General features: G+C 41.0%; 1 protein-coding gene across 2 annotated transcripts in view; it reads right to left on the bottom strand.

Annotated features, from left to right (window-relative positions):
• The window catches only part of LOC143775614 (cathepsin L-like proteinase), a 28,752-nt gene extending 13,816 nt beyond the window's left edge, over nt 1-14,936 (bottom strand). Inside the window, exons 1-5 of one of the 2 annotated variants that reach the window (XM_077263957.1) lie at nt 14,872-14,936; nt 8,494-8,597; nt 4,916-5,058; nt 4,437-4,628; nt 4,155-4,337 (exon numbers count right to left, since the gene is read on the bottom strand). In XM_077263957.1, coding sequence (XP_077120072.1) covers nt 4,155-4,337; nt 4,437-4,628; nt 4,916-5,058; nt 8,494-8,596 — 621 coding nt within the window. In that variant the 5' untranslated portion in view covers nt 8,597; nt 14,872-14,936. Of the gene's footprint in view, nt 1-4,154; nt 4,338-4,436; nt 4,629-4,915; nt 5,059-8,493; nt 8,598-9,035; nt 9,060-14,871 lie in introns of those variants that run through there. The other variant, XM_077263958.1, reaches the window with a different exon arrangement.
• Nucleotides 14,937-17,006: the final 2,070 nt, after the last annotated feature.

Raw genomic sequence — 17,006 nt, 5'->3', positions numbered from 1 at the left:
TTGTTCATAGGCTCAAAAATTGGTGACCGATTCCCTTTAAAAGGGTTCCCCGAAAAGCAATCCAAGATGGTCACCGTCACCAATTTCAGGTTGTAGCCTGTCCTAGGAACACATTAGGACATTTTTAAAGCTTGAATAAAAAAACCACCAGTATACAGGCAGAGATGCTTACCTGTCCAAGGCCTCCAACAATTGCACTAACCAAGGTGCAGCGGAGCCAAGTTAAGATGGCAAATACACAGGTGCAATAATAATTCCTGTGTGAACACGCCACATACAGACTATTTGTTTGCACAGGTGCACCAAGCGGCCAATTCCTGATTGTAGGGTGGCTGCCTTATCGGTATTATTGCACCTGTGTATTTGCCATCTTAACTTGGGTCCGCTGCACCTTGGTTAGTGCAATTGTTGGAGGCCTTGGACAGGTAAGCATCTCTGCCTGTATACTGGTGGGGGTTTTTTTTGTGTGTCTAGAATAGTGGAGGTCTTTCCTCTTATGGTGTTTTTTTTTAAAGCTTGAATAAAGGATGATCGAGACAGAAATTTGCTTTACTACCAGTGATGAGCGAGTATACTCATTACTCGAGATTTCCCGAGTATTTATGACTGCTCAGAGATTTAGTGTTCATCACGGCAGCTGAATGATTTACAGCTACTAGCCAGGCTGAGTACATGTGGGGATTCCCTAGCAACCAGGCAACCCCCACATGTACTCAGCCTGGCTTATAGCTGTAAATCATTCAGCTGCCGTGATGAAAACTAAATCTCTGAGCAGTCATAAATACTCGGAGGTCACCCGAGCGTGCTCAGGGAAAACCAAAGCAACGAGTACAGTCGCTCATCACTATTTACTACACCGTAGTTCAGAGACACCTGTCAGGCTGAGGAACAGCATGGTGAAGGAGCATTACTTATCTGCTCACTCAGCCTGACAGGTTTACAACAGAACATTTTTGTGCTGTACTGTAAACTCACAGTGAAAATAAGGTCAGGTGGAAGGCAGCTGAGTTGTGTGACCCCCATATATTTCTGGACATGAACTATACATATACCTTTGTGAGTAGGTGGGAACACGACTGTCTGTATGCGATTTGTATTATTGCAGTAACCTGCCAACAAGACTTCTGCTCTTTACTCAATTTTGTTCTATTGAGAGAAGCCAGGTGAGACTAGTCAGCACATGACTGCAAGTGTGCAAATTACATACATGTGGTCACGTGTCCACCCAGATACATAGAGGATACCGCAGAACCTTGGCAGTGTGCACATCGCACAGTGTCATGACATAGCATGGTGCACTCAAATAGACTGACCCCAGATTATCCACTTGAGACCAGACAATTGTTTTAACCCCTTAGCGACTCGAGCTATTTTTGGTTTAGCATTTTCATTTTTTGCTCCCCTTTTTTCCCAGAGCCATAACTTTTTTATTTTTTGGTCAAAATGGCCATGTGAGGGTTTGTTTTTTCTGTGAGGGTTTGTTTTTTCTGGATGAGTTGTACTTTTGAAGACACCATTGTTTTTACCATGAAGTGTACTCGAAAACGGGAAAAAATTCCAAGTACGGTGAAATTGCAAAAAAAGTGCAATCCTACACTTGTTTTTTGTTTTGCTATTTTACTAGGTTCACTAAATGCTAAAACTGACCTGCCATTATTATTCTCCAGGTCATTATGAGTTCATAGACTCCAAACATGTCTAGGTTCTTTTTTTATCTAAGTGGTGAATAAAAATTCCAAACTTTGTTAAAAAAAAATTGCGCCATTTTGTGATACCTGTAACTTCAACATTTTTTGCGATCTTGGGTTGGTTGAAGGCTTATGTTTTGCGTGCCGAGCTGACGTTTTTAACTTTACCATTTTGGTGCTGATACGATCTTTTGATCGCCCCTTACTGCATTTTAAAACAATGTAGCGGCAACCAAAAAAAACATAATTCTGAGGTTTTTACTTTTGTCGCTATGCCATTTAACGATCAGGTTAATCCTTTCTTTTATTGATAGATTGGACAATTCTGTATGCGGCAATACAAAATATGTTGTTTTTTTTTATTGTTTTGCTTTTGAATGGGGCGATTTGAAATTTTTTTTTTTTTTTATATTTCTAAAAGCATTTTTTTTAACTTTTGGCATGCTTCAATAGCCTCCATGGGAGACTAGAAGCTGCCATAACCTGCTGGGCTCTGCTTCATACAGGCTGATGATCAGATCACCTGTTTGTAGCAGAATACCTCACTTGCTATGAGCGCCGACCACTGGGCGGTGCTCATAGCAATCTGGGAGTGACAACCATAGAAGTCTTCAGGAGACCTCTGGTTGTCATGCCAACCCATCGGTGACCCGCGATCACGTGACAGGGATCACCGATGGGCGGATTTCCAGCATGATTGATGGAAGCGCACGTTAAATGCTGCTGGATTCCACCCGTGGCTGTCCCGGGTACATGCCAGCTGTTCAAAACAGCTGACATGTTCTGGGAAAGATGTGGGCTGCGGCGGTGAGGGAGGGATTTCGACATAGGGGTAAATTTATGCCCGATGTCAGAAAGGGGTTAAGGTCTAGCAGGTTATTCTAGGGCTATTGAGATATTATGGGTATATCAAGTACATATCCTATCCTACATATATATTTTATTTTGCAAGCGATTGGGCCTCGGTGCCCGGTGTTGACATTGCACATGTGTTACTGTGATTGTATAAAGTAATGAGAGTCGTCTGGATGAAAGCTGCAGGCTTGGTATACAGGATTAGCTAAACCTAGGAAGGGCCTGATACGTGGACTGAGGGTAATGACACTGATACACTATACCTCCACAATCTCATGTGGGGTCAGAGAAATGCCAATTCTGTGGACTAACTGTGCACGGTGCTAGACCTTATCACTTAGGCCGGCGTCACACTTGCATTTTAAACGGCCGAGTGCAATGCGATAAAAAAATCGCATTGCACTCGGACCAATGTTAAGCTATGGGGCAGCTCCCAGCAGCCGACTTTTTGTCAGGCGTTTTCTTCGGTCCGAGACAATCGCAGCATGCTGAGATTATCTCGGACCGAGGAAAACTCTCGGCTCACTCGCACCCATATAAGCCTATGGGTGCGAGTGAGACAGCGCACACCACTTGGATATAATCCGAGTGATGTGTATTATAAGCGGACCCCAGCAATGGAGGAGATGGAGAAATTCATTTCTCCGCCTCCTCCACAGCTGTGCTCCGATCCTCCCTGTGCGAGAGAATCGGAGCACAGACGCATGACACTCGGCTCCTGCTATGCTGCGAGCAGGAGCCGAGTGTCATTAGCACATCGCATCGGATGCAATATGCCAGTGTGACGCCGGCCTAAGTGTCTATGCAATAATTAGGCAAATACCTCATCTTAAGTGAGATGAGGAGCCATGGCAGGGGGTCTATGCAGAGCTGAAAAGAGTTGCCTTCTAGAGAGTGAGGAAGCCTTTCAGTTGAAAGCTCTATGGCTGCTTTGCCAAGCATGGCATACAGCTTGTGTTGCAGGGCAAACCATAAGCTAACAAAGTGGGCATTATTGATCTGTGTGTTGAATTTAGCCATTGAAGGAGTTCTTTCACACTAGCCACTAGGTTTTTTGTACTTCTACTTCCTGTCCTTTCAGGAAGAGTTTTCAGCATACTCATTATCAGCAAAGGCAGGATTACAATGACAGGTAGCACCTCTATACACAGCTGATAACACCTTTGGTGAATGATTTTTTTGTTATCACAGCTGACCTTACTCCCTTTCCCTTAACAATGACCTTTGCACATGCTTATTAGATGCTTCAACACAAAGGAATAACAGCAAGTTAGTCTAAAAAAAAGCCCCAGCGCCCAGTGTGAAAAAATACATTTAACATAAAAGCCTGATTTAAAAAAAAAATGTCCTTTTCAGATGGTAGATTTATTTTAAATATGCCATTGTGCTAATATAGCTGCAATTTAGTCTTTGTTAGTGTTCCCTTTTTTACAGGATCAATGATGATAGATCTAGTGGATCCTAATAGAGCCATCCTACGTATGTCTAATATGATTTCATTATGTTTCATTTTTTTCTCTTTACTCCGCAGGATATTGCTGCAGATAAGCGACAACAGGAATCTAATTAGAGCCTAGTATTAGTAAGTGAGACTAAAAAGGAAAAACCAACCTTCTCGGAATATTCATAGTCTTTGGCCTTCATTAATCCTCTCTGTGAAATATGCTCCAGGGCATCGGTTGGCAATCCTCCACAGCAGCCATCGTTTTTCTCATCACAGTCCACAAGTTGCTGCTCACTCATTTTAATCATGTCTCGGCTCCTGATGCAATACTGTGACTCCACCACACCCACCTTAAAAATGTTTTACAGAAAACATTAAAACAATATCACAATAGAAAAATGATTGACTTTAATGGATATTAATATAGTACATTAAAGGGGTTTTCTTACTGTTGCAAATGCCCAGCAGGAGCCACAATAATTTCCTTGATTTGTTACAGGGCCCACGCAGTTTGAGTCTCTCCAGTCAACCGATTCCGGAATATTGAGGTTTTTGACATGAGCCTGCACAGGACTCTTCTTAGGGGCTACTGATATTTTATTTGAAGTGAGGCAGCTCCTGGAACGATGTTCCTCTGATGTCTGGAAGAATAGAAAATTGTAATGAAAAAAGATTAATACAATTCACTAATAATAAAATTCACCGAACTCCTAATAGAATTTTTGAAGTTATACTACCCATAAAGATGATATATTTGTTAATAATCGGAAATATTACTAATGGAGGTGGCTCCAGAACCTTACAGAATTATTTGGATCTGTCAACAATTTTTGACACCAGTTTTAGCACAGTAGAACGTTTTAATGTTTGTCATTTGTATCTTGTCCATCTTCATACATTTGTAGTTGCTTATTGAATCTTCACTCACCATATCTGCAAACTCATGCATGCCCATTTTGTATTTGCTGAGACCCTGGTTTGCCAATTCATTGTGTTTCTGAACTTTATGCCATTTTGCTTCCCAAACCTGCCTTCGAAACAGCTCATCTTGTTCGGTGGCATATTTCTTTTCTGTATTAGGTTGATAAAAAAAATTAGACATCAAAGAATCTTTAAAGGGGATTTATCCCTCCCACCCTACCCTCAAACTATTTTTATGTGCATATAGTTCTTTTGAAGGCAAAATCCAGCAATTCCTTTACATGGCCAGTCCCTTCCTCCATGACTGAGAAATCAGCTTTTGAATTGATATGCAAATGAAGAGCCTCTATGCTGTGTGACCGCAGGCAAGAAACAGGTGATCTGTGAATAGAGCTGGAGTGACAGAGGGTTTAAATCTACCATTGCCTTTCAGCATCATTTGCATATCATTTCAAATGCTGATCACTCAGTGTAAGAATGGACAGGCCATGTAAAGATATTGCTGGACTTGTCTTTGAAAGAGCTACAATCACATATAGTCTGGGGGGTGAAATCATGTTGCCAAATTCCCTTTAATAATAAACAGACAAAATAGCAAAAATGTATTGAAATCTATTAGTCTATACATTTGGACATAAAAAATACATTTTTACTAAGTTTGTGAAGTTTTCTTGGCCCAACATGCATTTTAACCCCTTACTGACAAATGACGTACTTGTAGGTCATATGCAGACTCCCTAACTATGATGCGGGGTCACAAGCCGAGCCCATATCTTTCCAGGCAAACAATGGCTGTTTTATTCAGCCATCATCTGCTCTAATTTGTTAAATCTCTGACAGCAATATTTACAATGTGCATCATTGTTTTTGCCCATTGACTACCTATAACATGATCAAGGGGGCTGATGGGTAGCCATGACAGCCTGGGGCCTGCTGATGACCCCCGTGCCTGTCATCATGGTTATCCTGTGAAAACCAGCTTGCAGCTGACATTCATAGGAGACAGCAATTTTAATTTTTAATTTTATTCTTAGGGGACTAAAAAATACAATAAAAAATAAAAATAAATGTTTTAAAAAATAAGAAAAACATAAATGTTCAAATCACCCCATGTTAAATATAAAAGTAATAAAAAAAAACATATGTGGTATCGTTCAGAAAAATCTGATCCTTAAAAACATAAAAAATAATTAAACCAATTGATAAATAGCATAAATGTAAATAATTCAAGAATGCAAAAATTGTGTCTTTTTTGGTAGCTGCAATACCGAAAAAAATTCTGTAACATGCGATCAAAATGTTAAATCTACTGCCCTATTGCGCAAAACGATCGTCGTCCTTTCAGTTCCACATGTGATTCTCCTATCCTGGATGTCTTAGGGCTGTCCCACACGTCCAGATAATTCCGGTACCGGAATAAATCGGTACCGGAGTTATCCGTGTCCGTGTGCCTGGGAACTCACGTAGGCCATACGTGCGGCACACGTGTGCCGCCCGTATGGTGAGTGGGTACCACACGGAGCGTGTGGTACCCACGCATGTGGTACCCTGCATCGCGCTGAAGCTGCGATTCATATGTTCCCTGCCGCAGCGTTTGCGGCAGAGAAAATATGAATAATAGTGTTTAAAATAAAGATCTATGTGTCCGCCGCCCCCCCACCCCCTGTGCGCCCCCCCCCCGCTGTTCAGAAAATACTTACCCGCCTCCCTCGCTGCTTCCTGGTCTGGCCGCGGCTTCTAGTGTATGCGGTCACGTGGGGCTGATCATTTACAGTCATGAATATGTGGCTCCACCTCCCATAGGGGCGGAGCCGACTATTCATGATTGTAAATGATCGGCCCCACGTGACCGCATACAGTAGGAGGCGCGGGGCAGAGAGGAAGGAGTGACAGCCAACGTGGGAGCGGGTGAGTATTTTCTGAACAGCGGGGGGACGCACAGGGGGTGGGGGGGCGGCGGACACATAGATCTTTATTTTAAACACTATTATTCATATTTTCTCTGCAGCAAACGCTGCTACAGGGAACATATGAATCGCGGCTTCAGCACCATGTGGGGGGGACAGCGCTTACTGTAGCGCTGTCTCCTGCACGCACACGGACCCCAGACGGAGAATGTCCGTGTGAGGTGCGTGTTTTACACGGACCCATTGACTCTATTGGGTCCGTGTAATACGTGCGCTCCCACGAACACTGACATGTCTCCGTGTTTGGCACACGGAGACACGGTCCGCAAAAAATCAATGACATCTGAACAGATGCATTGATTTTTATGGGTCTACGTGTGTCAGTGTCTCCGGTACGTGAGGAAACTGTCACCTCACGTACCGGAGCCACGGACGTGTGAAACCGGCCTTAAAGGGAACCTGTCACTGGAATTTGGCGGGACCGGTTTTCGGTCATATGGGCGGGGTTTTCGGGTGTTTGGCGCAAGGCAATTAGTATGCTTTGCCCAACTGCAAATAAAGCCGAAAAGCATTAGTGCGCATGCGCCGGCGCACTGTGTCCCGGAACACAGCGAAATACTTCCGGGACATAGTGCGCCGGCGCATGCGCACTAATGCTTTTCGGCTTTTCCTGCAGTTGGGCAAAGCATACTGCGCGTGCGCAAGGCAAGATTGCCTTGCGCAGGCATGTACTACAGAGGACAGAGAATGAACTTCAATCCAATATTGCGGCCAGCATGCAGCCAGCGGGTAAGGAAAGAGTGAATCAACCACCCGAAAGCCCCGCCCATATGACCCAAAACCGGTCCCGCCAAATTCCGGTGACAAGTTCCCTTTAAATTGCAGTAATAAAGTGGATTTTATGGGACGGTGAGTGCCACCATTTTCTTCTTCTCGCAAGGAAAAATGTAATCTTGTTCCGCAAAAAAATAGCCATTACTCAGCTCCATCAACCGAAAAATGGAAGCATTACAGACATTGGAAAATGGCAGCACAATCTCCTAATGTATTTGTTTTTATATTTCTGTTTTTTCCTCATTACTAAAATAATAAAAAACTAGAAATGTTTGGTAATGCAGTAATTGTACTAACGAGGAGATTTATTGCGAGATCATTTTTACTATGCAATGAATAAAGTAAAAGCAATTAACAAAAAAAGAATTTGCCAGAATTATGTGTTGTTGTTTTTTTCCACAATTTCAGTACACTTTGATTTTTTTTTGCCGTTTTCCAGTACACTAGTGATTTGTGCATTAAAATTATAAGTTGTGCCTCAACAAATAAGCCCTCATATATCTATGCGGACAGAAACAAGTTATGGCCTTTGGAAAAAAGGGAGGAAAAAATGAAGATGTAAAAACGCAAATCGGCCATGTGGAGATGGGTGTAATAACAATAAATAAATACAATGATTTATAGTTTTCTTTGCCGTAAGTGACACATGTACATCTCTTTCTAAAATATGAAATTTAGAATTTTAACCTAAAGGTTTTTCTCTGTTATGACTCTTTAATGTGAGGTGCAGTAATAGTTATAGTCAGAATAAGTATCCAAAAAGAGGCATGAATTTCCTGTTATAATGTTGATCCTAAATGTAGAAGTCTGAACATTCTATCCAATATGTCGTCAGACGCGTTACCATATTTTTCTTTCCATGTATTCCATTCTTGGTCAAGAAAATGTGAGGAAGCCGCACTTATAGTAACAGCAGCCAGAAGCAGCAAAAGTTTTGCCAATTGCATCCTAAAAAGTGAAAACAACAGTTACCACGCACCTTACTGGGCAGTAGTTACATTTTGTACTATCCATTGTACAATAGGGCAGATTTAGCTAAATGCACTAGAATTCTGAATTTCTCCATAAACTAACATATATGCCATGCAACAGATTGCACGTGGTCTGGAATTGTGGATGTGTCCCGACTGTGTCCCTGCACGGTCAGACACGGCCATTACACAGTACACAGCAGGGGCACATTATAAGATTACCTCAGCACAAAACCATCAAATAACATGAGCTGCTATGATAAATTTAGAGCATTTTAAGATGCTACTACCACCTCTATTCACAGACATAAAACTAATATAACTCATTCATAAATAGGTTCTGGAATTATTGATGTAAAATAAACTAACGCAACGTTTCTGTTTATACTAAAGTAAAAAAAATCCTGATATTTACCAGGATACCCGCTCACTAACTGTTTTTCTTCTTTGCTTCTCTGTGACTTCACCACTCTGCAGACTGGCCGTGTCATGATGCGCTCTGTTCGGCCCATAAGTCCGTTTTACAATGAAAGCCTATGGAGCATCAGAACGAGGCCCTATAGACTTACCCTGTAAGGGCTCATACTCACCTGCGAGAAACTCGGATGAGTCTCGCATGTCAATACCCGGCACTCAGATTGGAGCGTGCGGTCGCATAGCAATACATGCAGCCGCACGCTCTGCTTCTGAGTGCCGGGTGTAGTGCCGGGTATTGACGTGTTTCTCGCAGGTGAGTATGAGCCCTTACATTGTCTTCCGGCTCATGCATACTGTAGAGAACGAGCCGGCTAGTCGCTATTGTGGTGATGTCACTCAGAAGCAGAAAAGAGGCGCCGGACACCGGAGAAAGCGGCTGTAGGTAAGTACATTAATAAACTCATACTCATGCATGCACATACACACATTTAATGATTTTATAAAGTTAGTGAGTGGGCTTCTTTAACCCCTTAACCCCCCAGGCCATTTTCAGTTTTTGCGGTTTTTGGTTTTTACTCCCCTTCTTCCTTTTTATTTTTTTTAATCAAAATGGCCATTTCAGGGCTTGTTTGCGGGACGAGTTGCACTTTTTAGCGACATCATTGGTTTGAACATATTGTGTGTTGCAAAACAGGAACAAAAATCCATGTGCAATGAAATTGCAAAAAAAGTGCAATTCCACAGTTGTTGTTTTTTTTCTTACCATATTCACTAAATGCTATAACTGACCTGACATTACGATTCTCCAGATCATTGTGAGTTATAGACACCAAACATGTCTAGGTCCTTTTTTATCTAAGTGGTAAAAATAAAATCCAAACTTTGGTAAAAAAAAAAAATTGACGCCATTTTCCAAGACCTGCAGCGTCTCCATTTTTCATGATTTGGGGCTAGGTGGGGGCTTATTTTTTGCGCACCAAGGTGACATTTTTATTTATACCATGTTGGTGTACATACGATCTTTTTATCGCCTGCTATTGCATTTAATTGCAAGGTAGCAGTGACAAAAAAAGTGTAGTTCAGGCGTTTTGACTTTTTTTCTCGATATGCTGTTTAGCGATTATTTTAATTTTATTTTTATGTTAATAGATCTAGCAATTTTGAATGCAGCGATACCAAATATGTGTATGTTTGATTTTTTAATTTTATTTTGAATGGGGCGATTGGGGGGGTGATTTGAACTTTTATTAATATTTTATATTTTTAAAAACTTTTTTTAACTTTTTTGCATGATTCAATAATCTCCATGAGAAGCTGCAGTTGTCCATTTGGCTCTGCTACATTCAGGCGATGATCAGATCACGTGTATGTAGAAGAAATGTTCACTTGCTATGAGCGCCGATCATCCGGTGGCACTCATAGCACTCTTGCTATGACAACCATAGAGGTCTGCTGACCTCTGGTTGTAATGCCAACCCATCCGTGACCCGTGATCACGTGACAGGGTCACTGATGGGCGAGATTTTCGGGGTGCTTCCCTGAAGCGCGAGTTAAATGCTGCTGTAAGAGATTGACAGCATAATTTAATGGGTTAACAGCCATGGGTGGATTGCAATTCCACCCATGGCTGATAGAGGCACATGTCAGCTGTTCAAAACAGCTGACAGGTGCTAGAAAAGATGTGGGCTCATTGCAAGAGCCCACATCAAACGGAGGGATTACGACATAGACGTACTATTACGCCCAACGTCGGAAAGGGGTTAAGCTGGATCTGGGCTTCTTCTCTGAAAACTCAATGAAAAAAGTCAGTTTAAGCACAACTTGAGGCAAAGTTTACAAGACCATATATTCGGCCCCAATGCTGTCCATGAAAAACTGCTCATCTGAGGAGCCTGAATTGAATAACATTCGTCCTCGTGCTGTTTGTGTGATGTCAGTTTTTTCATTGATAACATTTGGACCAAAACGTGGCCTTCAGATGACAGTACAGGATATGTATATTTTTTTTTTATGAAAAACTTCTTTGTTGTTCATATATTCAGGCTTTTAATGATTTTTTTAACTGCTTCATGTTTTTAAAAAGAATTGAGGGAACCATTCTTAAAGGGAACCTGTCACCTGAATTTGGCGGGACCGGTTTTGGGTCATATGGGCGGGGTTTTCGGGTGTTTGATTCACCCTTTCCTTACCCGCTGGCTGCATGCTGGCCGCAATATTGGATTGAAGTTCATTCTCTGTCCTCCGGAGTACATGCCTGCACAAGCAATATTGCCTTGCGCTGGCGTGTACTTCGGAGGACACAGCATGAATTTCAATCCAATATTGCGGCCAGCATGCAGCCAGCGGGTAAGGAAAGGGTGAATCAAACACCCGAAAACCCCGCCCATATGACCCAAAACCGGTCCCGCCAAATTCAGGTGACAGATTCCCTTTAACCCATTTCTGCCATCGGATGGAACAGTACGTCGAATGGCAGATCCCCTGCTTTGAAGCGGGCTCCGGCGGTGACCCCTCATCAAAGGAGAGACATGTCAGCTGTTTTGAAAAGCTGACATGTGCCCAATATAGGCGTGGGTGGAATCGCGATCTGCCTGCACCTATTAACTAGTTAAATACCACTGTCAAACTCTGACAGCGGAATTTACCAAGCGCTTCCGGATATCTGACCAGAAATGCGCACACCGCTGACCCCCGTTACGTGATCTGAAGATAGGCTATGTACTTGATATAACCATAATATCTCAATATCCCTAGAATAACATGCTAATCCTTAACTTCTTTCTGACATCGGGCGTAAATTTACGCCGACGTCGGAATCCCTCCCTCTAATGTCGGCTCAGGCGGTGAGCCCACATGTTTCCCGGAACATGTCAGCTGTTTTGAACAGCTGATGGAATCCAGCAGCATTTAACATGCGCTTCCAGCAATAGTGCCAGAAATCCGCCCATCGGTGATCCCTGTCACCTGATCGCGGGTCACCGATGGGTTGGCATGACAACCAGAGGTCTCCTGAAAACATCTATGGTCGTCACTGCCAGATTGCTATGAGCACCGCCCAGTGGTCGGCACTCATAGCAAGTGAGGTTTTCTGCTACATACAGGTGATCTGATCATCACTCCCATGTAGCAGAGCCGATCAGGCTATGCCAGCTTCTAGCCTCCCATGAATGCTATTGAAGCATGGCAAAAATAAAAAAAAATGTGTTAAAAAATATTAAAAAAAAATCAAACATACACATATTTGGTATCACCCGATCTATCAATAAAAAAAGAAATAACCTTATCGCTAAGCTATGTAGCGAAAAAAAAAATTCAAAACGCCAGAACTCCTTTTTTTTTATTGCCGCAACATTGTAATAATGGGCGATCAAAAGAACATATCTGCACCAAAATAGTATCATTAAAAATGTCAGCTCGGTGCGCAAAAAATAAGCCCTCATCTGACCAGAGATACTGAAAAAAGGAGACACTATGGGTCTCAGAAAATTGCGCAATTTTTTTTTTTTTTAGCAAAGTTTGGAATTTTTTTTCACCACTTAGATAGATAAAAAAAGAACCTAGACATGTTTGGTGTCTATGAATTCGTAATCGGGAATCTCAATGGCAGGTCACTTTTAGCATTTAGTGAACCTAGCAAATACGCCAAGCAAAAACCAAGTATGGTATTGCACTTTTTTTGCAATTTCACTGCACTTGGATTTTTTTCCCATTTTCTAGTACACGACATGGTAAAACCAATGGTGTTATTCAATAGTACAACTCATCCTGCAACAAATAAGCCCTCACATGGCCATATTGATGGAAAAATAAAAAATGTATGGCTCTCAGAAGGAGGGGAGCGAAAAACAAAAAAGAAAAACCGAAAAAAAATTCCCGGGGTTAAGGCAATTTCTGTTATGAAGCTATTCCAGACATTACAATTATACCCAATAGGAAGGCAAAAAAAACAACCTAGTGTTTTTTGAGCATTCTGAAGGCTATGTACACTGAGTTTTTGGAGTTAAAAAACAGTTTTTCAAGTAGTAATTGCTTCTGTACTTTCAGGTTTTAAGGAATTTCTGGAGGTAGTTTTCTTTTTCTGAAACTGTATTTGACTATGTCCACATGGAGTCATCTTATTACATTTTTTGGAGTTGAAATTGAGAAGAAACGCCAAGCTTTTGAGGAAGTTTGCATTTTTCAAGGAGGATTTGGAGAGATTTCTCTCAATTTTTGCTCCAAAACCTCCTAAAAAAAAGTCATAGCCTAAGGCTAGGTTCACATTGCGTTAATGTGTGTCCGCTAGCGGACTGCGTTGCATGGTGAAATTGTCGCAATTAACGCCGTGCAACGGGTCCGTTAGCGCACCCATTGACAGCAATGTGATTTTTCCCTGTAGCGCATCGCTAGCGCATGCCATTTTCGGCACGCGCTAGCAATGTGCCGTTCTTTTGTGACGGACCTCGGACGCTACGTCAGAGGTGCGCCCGAGGTCCGTTCCTCGCTAGCGCAGATCGGGGAGCTGCGCTAGAAAGGATTGCGAACGCGGACACTAGAGAAACATTGCGTTAGCGCAATCCGCTAGCGCTATGCGCTTAACGGATTGCCCTAACGCAATGTGAACCTAGCCTTAAAGGGGGATTGAAGAGCTTTGGAACAGTAGTTTTCCCTGAAATGTTCTTTGCAGCCTTCTGATTGACCAGTGCATAGTTTGAAAAGGTTTCCGAAGACCACAATCACAGGTATTTTACATCAATATTTGTAAGCCAAAATCATCGGTGGAGCAATCAGAGGAAAAGCATAGTAGAAAAATGTTCACCACTTTTTAATTTTTCATCCACTCATGATTTTGGCTTACAAATACTGATGTAAAGTACTGACCAAATACTGAATGTGTGAGCGTGGTCAAAATGTGAGAAAATCAGTAAAAAAACACCAAACACCTAAAAAGAATAAAATGGTCAAGTTGTTAAAAACAGCTATAGAAAGTTAACAAAAAAATCCAGGAAACTTTGGCAAAATATGAACAAAAATGCTTTGGGAAAAAAACCCACTTAGAAAATGCTAGTCTTTCCTGGCTCGGTATCCACTTATAAAACTTGTTTTTGACTGCCTGAAAAAAAATTTTTGGTGAACACTGAAGAAAACATTAGTGATGTCGGCATAGGGTTTTACTTTTACCAGTGGATAAAAGTTTTAAAAATAGTTTCTGCTTCAGGAAACACTGGCATTTTTATTAACAATTTTTTTTTTGTTTATTGAAGCTTTTTGTTAGCATTTAATTGGCACTTTCTGTGAATGTTTTTGAGAACTTTTTAACCATTTCTTGGTGCAATTATTTTGCAATGAATAAAACAAACTATTTGTGAGTCAAAAATGCTAGCAAAATGCTCAAAAAGACTCTATAGCATTTTCTATGCTTTCCCAAAGATTTTTTCGAGGAATTTTTGGAGCAGAATCTGAATGAAAGCTCTCCAAATCCTCGTCAAAAATTCAAGACTCTTTAAAAACTTACAGTTTTTGCACATAGGATCCACTCAATTTTTTAGCTGCTTGGTGTTTTTGGAAACTTAAATTGCTCAAATGCCTAAAGGTATGAACAGCAATGTAGCTTTATAACAGAAATGAATATATAGAGTCTTTCAAACATTTTCTGAGCACTGTTTTTCGGGTTTGACCTGCTTGAAAAATGTATGAAAAAATACAGTGGAAGCATACCTGTAGTGACCATTGCTAATGACCTTAAGTATTTGATCCAATGACAAACAATGTATTATTAATTTCACACTTCTACAAGATGTCAAATTTCCTATCTAATATATAACATAATGCATTCATTAGAATGTGATACTGACCTGAATGAGGTGAAGTTCTTGTTTGAGCATGAACGTCTACAAGGACATATTAGTATATATACACTATTTCCACTCAGTTCTAATCACTTCATCATTTGTTTGGTTAACGGTTTACTGAACAATAAGATTACTAGCAACTGTTAACTACTAGATAAGATGTAAGATTAGTTTTAATACACATTTGTGAGAAAAAAGAGACGAATATTACATACATTCGTAAAACCATGTTCAACCAAAAATGACTGATCAAGCCAGAAAAGAGGCCTTTTGAAGTCCAAAGTGACTGCCTCATTACAAAAAAATTGTTCAATTAGGCGTTTGGCCTTAAGCACATTTCTTACATGGAAGCCCCAATGTGAGTGCTAAGTGTACAGCACAGTGTAAATGTGAAAGTATTGTGATTTGTGAGAGGCAGAATGAACAAATATTAGCAGCTGAGAATTTTTTCTTTTACCCCGTTCACTGTGAAGTTTTAAGGTATGTGCACATGGTGTCTTATTCAGGCAGATCCCCTCAGAATCTGCCTGACAAAGCTTCTGATAAAGTGAATAAAATGCACAGCAATGTCAAAACTAGTGATGAATGAATTTGTTTCAGAAAACGATCGCCAAACATAAATTCAGCATGAATATGGCATTCGTGATCGGAAACCCGAGCAAAATTTTATAAAATCGGTAGAAATCGGTAACATTCAGTAAAAGTGCGGGAAAATATTTGCGTTGCCGCAAAGATATTTTCTGCACTTTAGCAACGATAAGGGTGGTGTATCATGAGCTTTTGGCACATGTTTGATGAGTGGAGGGGGTTTGCAGAGCTCAGCATAGCAGTCATTTTTTTGTTCCCTAACTTTATGGGTGCACATTGCCACTAGCCAATCAGAGCGCAGGAAACACCAACCATGTTCTTACACAATGGCTTGTGTCATTGGCTGCTGAAATCACATGTCCTTCTCCATATAAATAGCAGACATCTTGTTTTAGCACCATTTTGACACTGCAACAGTGCAGAGAGGCTGCTGCTGATGCTGCCACCGTTAACAGCAAGATTTTAGCTAGTTAGTTCAGCAGTTGTATATCAGTCAGATAGAGTAGCTAGATAGTATCCAATGTGGCTGTAAAATTTGCCTTCCAGAATTTTTTTTTTGGGTGGGGGCCTTTACTGAGGTCCACAGACAAAGCCAGCAGGGCACATGTCCTACAAGTGTTGTGCACTGCTTCTTATTTTTCTCTCATATTTTTTCAGTAGCTAAATGTGAAAAAGCCTGCTGTATCCCACCTTGTCATTTAATGTTGTGGTGATATGAAACTGTCTGCAGACCTAAGGCACATTAAAAATGGTATATTTTTTCTGTTGCTGAATGTGATGCAGCCCCCATATCCCACATTTTCATATTGTGACGGTAATATGAACCTGTCTGCAGACCTAGCGCGCATTATTTTTTTTTCTGTTGCTAAATGTGAAACAGTTTACTGTATCCCACCTTGTCATTTAATGCTGTGGGGATATGAAACTGTCTGCAGACCTAAGGCACATTAAAAAAGTTCTAATTTTTTCTGTTGCTGAATGTGATACAGCCCACTGTATCCCACATTTTAATTTTGTGGCAGTGATATGAAGCTGTCTGCAAACCTGAATACATTAAAATATTTATTTTTCTCTGTTGATAAACGTGATACAGCCTACTATATCCAACCTTTTCATTTAGTGACATTGAAATTGTTCTGTTTGCAGAGCTGTAGCACATTAAAATTAATTATTATTATTTTTTTTTATAAACGTGATAAAGCAGCTGAGATCTGAGTTTGAAATTGTTTTGAGCCTATCTTCTAGATTATGTTCTTCTTTGGCATCCAATTTCTCATGGGCATCTTTTATACCTAGCTTGAGAAATGCATCTGTTATACCTATTATCTGAAGAGCATCAAATGCTCTCTGGTAATTGGTGTTGGGTAGAGGAGTAATAGTTGTAGGCTGGATCCTGGATCTCATACTTCCCATAGCCGCCCTGATATTGATCCTGTTGTACATTCCCATTACCGCCCCCCAAAATTCTTCTGTTACTAACATCATACAGAAGGGGACGTGTCACTTTTAGATTGTTTTGAGCATCCACTCAATCTTATACAAGCCTTATT

Source organism: Ranitomeya variabilis, chromosome 5 (genome assembly GCF_051348905.1).
Source record: "Ranitomeya variabilis isolate aRanVar5 chromosome 5, aRanVar5.hap1, whole genome shotgun sequence".
In the NCBI taxonomy this organism is placed as follows: Eukaryota; Metazoa; Chordata; class Amphibia; order Anura; family Dendrobatidae; genus Ranitomeya; species Ranitomeya variabilis.
The sequence above is the reverse complement of the archived record's forward strand: the minus strand, read 5'-3'. Positions and strand labels throughout refer to the sequence as shown.